The 9,178-nt window shown below is 42.4% G+C and overlaps 1 protein-coding gene across 1 annotated transcript; it reads left to right on the top strand.

The window, feature by feature from the left end:
* Positions 1-3,880: 3,880 nt before the first annotated feature.
* Positions 3,881-8,621, top strand: arsa (arylsulfatase A). The gene is made up of 8 exons (XM_041939271.1): positions 3,881-4,134; positions 5,246-5,486; positions 5,627-5,845; positions 6,064-6,233; positions 6,437-6,561; positions 6,841-6,968; positions 7,067-7,169; positions 7,257-8,621. The coding sequence occupies exons 1-8, from the start codon at positions 3,911-3,913 to the stop codon at positions 7,550-7,552; spliced, it is 1,506 nt and encodes a 501-aa protein (XP_041795205.1). The 5' UTR covers positions 3,881-3,910; the 3' UTR covers positions 7,553-8,621.
* The last annotated feature ends 557 nt before the right edge of the window (positions 8,622-9,178 follow it).

Here is a 9,178-nt window from a genome sequence, read left to right as displayed (position 1 = left end):
ATGAACCTCTGTTTATTTGCCAGGATGTTTTCTATCACTGCTCCCTCAGCTCACAAGCCAGAATAACAATGACTTTTCATCATCGAAAGGGTTGATCCCTGCTCATACAGCAGACTGTTACAAAATGTGCTCAGACAACTGCCTTAAGCAAATACCTCAGGCTATCTTTATAGTATGTTGATTGTAACTGTGCTCTTAAAACTAAATTAGACTGTTTTTTTTTTTTTTTTTTTTTTGCTTTTCTAATGTCACACTGATATGTGTAATAACTGGTATTTATCACGACGAAATGCTGTTTTTCTGTGAAGTCTGCTAAGAAAACCTCAGGATATGAAATGCTTTTGGTGTTATTGAAAATCTGCAGGAGCAACTTCAAACATGCCGTGGTTTACGCTCCTCAAAATGCATTTGCGTGACGGCAAGATAATAGCAGGCATGCTCATTTAGAGACGTTCTGCTGTCAGGGCAGAGCTTAATCAAAGCATTAAGAGCTGTCCATGGTTCTGAATTATCCACTGATTTAACCTCCTGCCTCCCACTCTCTATTCCTTCCCCTTATTTCTATCTATCTATCTATCTATCTATCTATCTATCTATCTATCTATCTATCTATCTATCTATCTATCACAAATGTGACAAATGTGACCTTCTATTACAGTAGAGTTGCAGTTGCATGTTACCACAAAAGGTTAGAAAACAAGATGAGATTCTTCTCTTCTCAAAAGAAATGTCAGGAAGAGGCAGAGCTGCAACTACATGCAGACTTGGCAAACCAGCTTTACGCAGCCTTGAAACATCACAAAGATAAACTGAAATTTAACACATGCTGCAGAAACACATCAATGGTCCTATTACTGCTGAATGTGCCATGCTGCATAGCCTTGGAGATGAGATTCGACAAAGACTGTCTGTGGAACTAATCGTAAAATCTGACTAAATGGAGGCTCTTTTTTCCCCTCAAAGATATTGTTAAGACCAAAGCAAGAGAGGAAGTGAGAGGAACTGTGATCCAATGGCGCCCACTAGTGCCCAAACAGTTTACCTGCACATTATCGAGCCGATTTCCACAGACCGGTGGTCGACAACACTGCGCCATTATCATTCACAGTTTAACTCACAGGTTCGGACTGATAATATTGTGTGAAATGACAAACAGCAAGAAGGCGAGAAAAAACGTGGTTTTCCACAATGAGCGATTGGCGCTTGTTTGCTGTTGGCTGCCATCGCAGTTACCTGCTGAGTCTATTCTAGATTCAAATCAAGTAGCAGCACGTGCAGAAAACTGAGATCCTGATATTTTACTCTTTAGAAGGGGAGGAGGTGAGGAGAGGGAGATGAAGAGGTGGGGACACGAGGGGGACTCTCCCCTGCAGGTGTGAGGCTGGTTTCCCTCTCTCCTTGTTCCTGTCCTGGGGGATGAAAGTGGATGATGGGTGTCATTTTCTCCATCAGCTTGTTTTGTGCCACACCTCCATCTGCCTGAAGCAATTGCATTATATGCACGCACGCACGCACGCACGCACACACACTCTCTCTCTCTCTCTCTCTGTCAAGGGACATTAAATCAGACAAATCATTCTGGCAGGACAATCCATCTTCTATACATTTGCCCAAATTTGAATCCAAAATAAAAGCAGCAATACCCATCAACAGTCAAGAGAACATGGCACACAAATTCATACACACCATCCCCGTCCACACACACAAGCAAGGGTGAGGACCTCTTTGTAGCCTCAGCTGCTTCAAGCTACTTGTGGTGCACTGCGTTTGTCACTGACAACAGTTTTCATTTACTCACAGGAAAAGGTCAGAGCAGTCATCTTTTACTGAATCACAGCACAGGCAGGGCTGAGCAGCACGCAGACTGTCATTTATCCACAGCGGCTCTCCTCATCCCTCTCCATGAGGCATACTTGCCCATTAGACCTGATGTCTGGCAAACACCCTCACAAGTCATTAGCAGTGGCAAAACTAAACAGTCATTATCATAAATTATTTGCGCCTAATGATGGCTCCCTCTTGGTATTCTGTTGCAAGCAACTGGACAAATGGCTGATTCATCGTTTACCTGAACTGAGGATCACACCTTGAAAAGATTTGTGGTCTTTAAATCTTAAAGGCAACACCTGCTGATCTTGAGATCAGCAGGTTAAGTATTACAGTAAAAGATGATACTTCAAGAAGTAGTATTATTTTATTTCTTTATTTTCTTAGTATTCTTCCTTTTCCTCAAAGAGCAAACTGTTGGCTATATATGCACACAACAACTCGACACTGAGTATGTACAGAACTAATGCTGATTACACTCATCCATGGGTGGCTGAGTGAGTTTGATATTCCCACTGCGTGAAAAAAAAACAAGCAAGCGAAGCCGGACAGCACAGAGTGAAAAAAACAGCTGATAATACTGCATCAAATGCAAATGCAGTTGTGGAGCACCTGCCTCTTTATGTACTTATGTATCTCAATTCTCTCTCTCTCTCTGTCTCGCTCTCTCTCCCTCACACACGCACACACAGTAGCTGCTGAATGTAGGTCAGTCCTGTAGAGAGATGTGAAAGTGAATAGTAAATCAAAACTATCTATCAGCCGATGCCACAGCAATGCTTCCCTGAGGCCCAAGAGCAGTGCTGGAGAGCATGCAAGCAAAATGGTAGCCACACATGTATGCTCACACAAACACACACACACACGCACACACACACACATTTGTGGAAAAAAAAAAGGTACAGTGGATGTGGTGCATAATTCATCAAGAAACAGCCATTATCTGAATTCCAATAGTAGGCCACTCTCTTTTAGGTGTCAGCGTGACTTTGCATGAAATCACCTGGGAATCACCTGCGTGAAGTGTTGAAGTGTGAGGTGTTTTAAATTACATATGTATTAGGATTTCTATGCATTCTGTGTACTCGTTTCATCTCTCTCTCGCTCTCACAGAAATACTCTGTGCCAGCTATTTAAATGCAGGTACCACCTTCCTTTTCTTTCTCTGTTCACCTCACTGAAGCTTGACAATAAATAAATAAATAGGCCCAGTTCTGGACTATAGTCTTCATGTTACAAAATCAGCTGTGACATTCATTTCTTATCATAGCGGCGGCTCCTACAGAACTGCAGCACTGATTTATTTCTCCTCTTGTTTGCGTAATTGACCATGTGTCAGGTCGAATCAGTGGCAGACACCAAGGTTGCCCCAGAGGACAGAAACTCAGCCATGGGCCCGTAGTTCAGTCCAGAGGTAGATAAAACATCAGACGTGCCAAAGCGGCTGAGGGTAATTATCACAGAGGACAGGGTCTGGTCACAGGACAAGTGCTTCTTCATGTATCATATTAATACAAATTTATCTGCTAGAAGCTTCTGCTATAAAAGTCTGTAATCTGAGTCGCTGTAGCCAGTAAAATCTTAACATCCTGTTAATACCTACCCTCCTCAAAGGATGTCTCTGGAGAGGTAGAGTCCAAATTGGACCTCATAAATAGAGTTCAATTGACCTCATTCTAAAACCTACAATCTGATGAATCGATAATCACATTACAAACTCATGACTGTGCTCAGTTCACATATTAAATCACGTAAAAATACATTTTCAACAACTTCCTAGTTCCTACCAAAAGTGCTCAAACAGTATATACAGTATAGCAGCAGTTATAACATGAAGCAGAGACAGTATATAAATAGATTACATTGTAATGCAATTCTTAAATAATAATTAATAATGTGATGAGCAGATAAAGGAGGAGAGACTCAGTGGAGGAGGAATATATTAGTTCACCTGTATTCTGTAGGCTGCTCTAAAAGCGAGACTACATTTCCTGACTGTGCTTGACGTCACCTGTCCGCGACAGTGAGCACGTGACGTTTTGTTTTGGTTCCTCTTCTTCGCTCAGACGCAGGACGACGCAGAATGGACCGCATCCGCGTCCTTTCTGTGAACGTTTTCCTTTTCTTCTGTGCCTGCTCGGCTTCACCGCCGAATTTCCTGCTCCTTTTCGCAGATGATTTGGGTTTCGGGGACTTGGGGTGTTATGGACACCCCAGCTCGCTCACTCCAAACCTGGACCGCCTGGCAGCGGGAGGACTCCGCTTTACAGATTTCTACTGCACCAGCCCGGTCTGCAGCCCGTCCAGGTATCTGTGCGTGATTCATGTAGGACTGGTGCTTTAATATCATGTCCTGCGCTAACAAACATGCAGACACATCTTCTAATTTTTAGTTCCCCATTAGGTCCTGCAGTGTCACGCTTTAACTCTCTCTCACTTCAAAAATACGGAAGCGAAAGTTAAAAAAGCCTTCAGAAAGTACAGCAGCATTCTGCAGTGCGCGTAACTTGTTTCTGATGCGCGTGCTTCTATCATGCATCTTCTCAGGTCTCTGATGAAGCATATGCTTCCCTGCCTGTATTTATACTTCAGTAATGTTTGAGGATGTGAAATATATCGGACAAACTGTGAGCCTCATTAAGAACAAAATACAACAGGAGATGAAGATAAAGTGGTTAATGGAAATCCACTGCTAATTAGCAGACACATTATGAATGGAGTTTAGTTCATTGTATGAGTTGGGTTGCATTTGGGGATACATTTCAGATTCAAGACCAGTTAACTGGGGACAGCTGGTGCAACTGGGGACAAAAGCTGTGTCTTTGATTGGAAAACAGATGGGTGTGACCAGCTTTAGTTCTGTACATTCCGGGTTAGGGAAGCAGTGGTTATGGCTACGGTTAGGGGACATCTCTAAGAATTGGAGTTAGAAGTGAAGTCACATGACTAATTAGTTGTTCTTCACTGTAAGTGCTTGTGTCATAAGTTACACATAAACACCTCAGCGTGGTGAACAATCAGGAAATATAACAACACTTCATCAACCACAGCTTTGCATTGTTCAACAGATTTTGAACACAGTGAATGAAGATGGGATCACAAGTCTTATTATGAACAGCACAGTGGGATGCAGCGTGTAGTTACACATTGACGGTTTTAAGCAGTAACTTCACTATAATTGCATGTTATAAAGTGCTCCACTTTTCTAAGCTCATATAGAAAATAGATGGCAATGGAGATTCATTCATTTTCTCTACATATTCTGCACTGTTTTCATTCTTCATCCACACACTTGACATATTAGCAACAGCTGGTTAGCGATGAGTAATTAGTGGTTTAGAACCTGCACAACTTGAAAACCCAGCCTTCTAGTCAACACATGAAATAATAGCCTTGTTTCATTTTGATGGCTTTCCAGGGCGTCGTTGTTGACGGGACGGTATCAGACCCGTTCAGGTGTCTACCCAGGAGTGTTGTACCCAGGCTCTATTGGTGGTCTTCCTCTGAATGAGACCACCATTGCTGAAATGCTGAAGCCTCTGGGCTACGCTACTGCTGCCATGGGGAAGTGGCACTTAGGAGTTGGTGCCAATGGGATGTTTCTTCCAACCAAGCAGGGCTTTGACCAGTACCTGGGGATCCCTTACTCCCATGACATGGTCAGTGAGACTGAATTGTCCTCCAATCTCAGTTTCGGAAGTGAAGTTTGGAAATGTAATCCTTGTTGTTAGTTGTTAAAAGTAGCATCTTTTCTGCAGCATCTCTTTAAATGTTTGATCTGTCTCCCTCTCTCTCCCAGGGCCCCTGTCAGAACCTGACCTGTTTCCCACCAGATGTGAAGTGTTTTGGATTTTGTGATGTCGGCACAGTAACTGTCCCACTAATGCACAATGAGGTCATCAAGCAGCAACCGGTCAACTTCCTCGATCTGGAGAGGGCTTACAGTGACTTTGCAACCAATTTCATTATCACATCGGCCAACAAAAGACAGCCTTTCTTCCTCTACTATCCTTCCCACGTAAGCAAGAGGAACAGTCTGTCATCGAGAACAAAATAAGAATCAGAGCAGAATCAGGAACTCTCCTCTGCTCAGTTAAACTTTTAAATATATGTTTTCACAATTTGTAGTACGTTTTCACGTCTAAGTGAGTTTTTCAAAGCAATGTTTTCAACCCCATGTGGATTGATTATGATAATTTATTGCTGTGAGACACCTTCCTCTACTTCCTTCTACAGCACACCCACTACCCCCAGTATGCAGGCCCAGGGGCAGCCGGGCGGTCTTTAAGGGGCCCATTTGGAGATGCTCTGTTGGAGTTGGACAACACAATAGGAACCCTGCTTACAACCCTGGAGAAGACGGGAGTGATCAATAACACACTGATCTTCTTCACCGCAGATAACGGGTTGGTTTTTGCCCCTGATTTGTTGTTACATGCATTTTGTCCAATTTTCATTTCCTACCATAATAGCTGTGGTACAGTAATGTGTTTTTCCTCTGTGCATAGGCCAAGTTACATTATATCTTTGCCCTCTTTTTTATTTGATTTTATTGCCATCTTACGATGTTGCAGTTATTGTCTTATCATATGGTGTGTTATTCCTGTAGGCCCGAGCTGATGCGTATGTCCCGTGGAGGTAACGCTGGCCCTCTGAAATGTGGAAAAGGCACCACATATGAGGGGGGCATGAGAGAGCCGGCCATCGCCTTCTGGCCAGGGACAATCAGGCCAGGTCAGGACACCGAAGTCATCTGCACAAGAAGTTTAGCCTGGGAGATGCTTCCAAAGACAGAAAACATATTTCTGTCACGTTAAATCAAAGTTTTCTTCACAGACTACATCTGTTTTCACTTTCAAAGACCGCACTGATGGTTTTGGATATTTTACTCTGATTTCATACATTCCAGTCATCTAATGTATGAAAATAAACACCACGATGAACTAAATCCAAACCAGTTTGCACATGACCTTTGAGTGACTGCTGCTCTTTTTCCTGCATGCATCTCATTAGGCGTGACTCATGAGATCGCCAGCACTTTAGATGTCCTCCCAACCATCGCAAGTCTGGCAGGAGCTAAACTACCCCAGGTGATGCTGGATGGGGTCGATATGACAGAAATCCTTGTCAAACAAGGAAAGGTAGTGGCATCGTGCTTCACACTCTGTAGAGATTAAATATTATGAAAACCAAGCTGATGGATTTCATTGATTTTGTTGTTAATCCTTTTTTTTGGCAGAGTAAAAGGGAGGTGATGATGTTCTACCCCGTAAATCCCAGTGAGAAGTATGGCCTGTTCGCTCTCAGGTTAGGGAAGTACAAGGCTCACTTCTACACACAAGGTACAGTAGGCTGCATATGCACAATTTGTTGAAATCAAGCTTAAGCACACAGTCAGAAGTGACATGTTTTTTTTCCATGTGCATCAGGTGCCTCCCACAGCGCGACTACCCCAGACCAAGACTGTCCACCATACGCAGTCCTCAAGGCTCACGACCCCCCTCTTATTTTTGACCTGGAGGCTGACCCCTCGGAGCACTACCCTCTCTCCCTCAAGGACAGACCCGACCTCCAAGACCTGCTGGAGAGGATCAAGAAAGTCAAGCAGCAGTTTGAAGCCTCTATGGTGTTTGGAGAGAGCCAGATGTCAAAAGGGACAGACCCAAACCTGGCGCCTTGCTGCAATCCTCAATGCAGCCCCAAACCCAGCTGCTGCCACTGTTGATGGGACGATGACGATGTGGGGAATGCTGGAGGGACTGCACTGATTTTACCTCAAGCACAAGATGTGATGCTGATTTTGTAATTATGTGATGATGCATCGCTACTTGCTTGTGGACAGCTCCACTTTATTTGCTATTCATACTGAAAGGTAATGTAAACAATCCGTTTCTTCAATGGGGAGATGATTTTCTTAATGTCAACACTGACTACATTTTAACTTATGTATGACTACGTACTGTATACTTCCTGACTTGTTCTATTTGAATATATGTTTTATAGTAGGACTTTTTATGTAATTTCCACCTCAATATGCCTAAAAATCATAACATTTTGGAATAGATTAATGGATCTTAAGTGAAAATGCTTTGTACAGATGTTAAAAAATAGATCCAAACAATAAAGACGACAATAAAGATTTTGGACATCAAGCATATATTTTATTCATAAGACCAAACCCATGACAAGGCAGAGTGATTTTTTTGTCATTTTTTTTTGTTTTTCCCTGGAATTTTACAAGTCCTTGTTTTTAAAGATACAAGATAGGATATGTTTGTTCTGTCACATACTGTTTTGCTCTAGGTATACAGTGAAGAATCTTGTTAATGTAATAAAGTCAAAAGTTTGGTTTAACTGTTAATGTATGTCTCAGCGGCTATATGGGACTAGATCATCCTCAGAGGTCGTTTTTGTGTAGCTGTGTGGAAAGAAGGGTTTTAACTAGGCTGTACCAAGATAGAAAAACAGAATCAGAAGCAAATAGTTACAGATCAGTGATGGGTCACACTGTTGGAGCTCAAAGGCGATTACTATAATCGGCAAGACGCAATAATAGTTTTCCAGTGGTGGCTGACTCAGTCACTATTCAGCTCTAACAGCAGATTGGTCAGTAGTCTGGTGAGTGTCACACACTAATGATGTCACATCTTACAAATGTGCCCTAAATGTGCTGCTGAAGCCTGTCTGTAGAGAGTTATGGAGTTGGCAGGAACCCAAATGCCACCTGTGTGACAGATACTGAGTTAACATCTTGTGTGGAAACATAGGACACGGAAATAAAATTATTGCAGATCACAGATATTTAAGTGTTTTTCTTTTCTTTCAGGGCTTTTATGTCTGGTTGTGATCTCTTTTTTTAATGTCTTTTTAATTAATGTACATATTCATTTCATTTCATAACATACTCAACATAAAGGACACAGCACTATCTTAGATTCGCTATTGTATATACATGATCTAACTGACAGCGATACATATGTAGATGACACCCTACCCTACGTCTCTCCTGCCACAGTGGCTTTCAGCGAACACTGAAATCCTGCAGATCTGAGGTGTTTGCTCAGGTGGAGTGTGACTGAAAGCAGCAGAACAAGATGCTAAACAGTGTCTGAAAGAACAATGGGGATGCCTGAAACTTCAGATGGCTGTAGTGACCACACCACTTTTTAAATAACCCCCTCCCCTATAGAAGGTGCTAGACTGTAAGCTATGGTATGCTACAACAACCCCAGAGTAGGTTATTGTATGTCTGATTGATGCTTTGACCAGACCAAAAGCATAAATACTAGTGGGAACATGAGGCCATCCTTTTTTATCTGTCATACTAAAAAAAAAAAAACTAAACCAAGAT

Source organism: Chelmon rostratus, chromosome 6 (genome assembly GCF_017976325.1).
Source record: "Chelmon rostratus isolate fCheRos1 chromosome 6, fCheRos1.pri, whole genome shotgun sequence".
NCBI classification, from domain to species: domain Eukaryota; kingdom Metazoa; phylum Chordata; class Actinopteri; order Chaetodontiformes; family Chaetodontidae; genus Chelmon; species Chelmon rostratus.
Note: the sequence above shows the minus strand (reverse complement) of the source record. Positions and strands in the feature narration are given on the sequence as shown.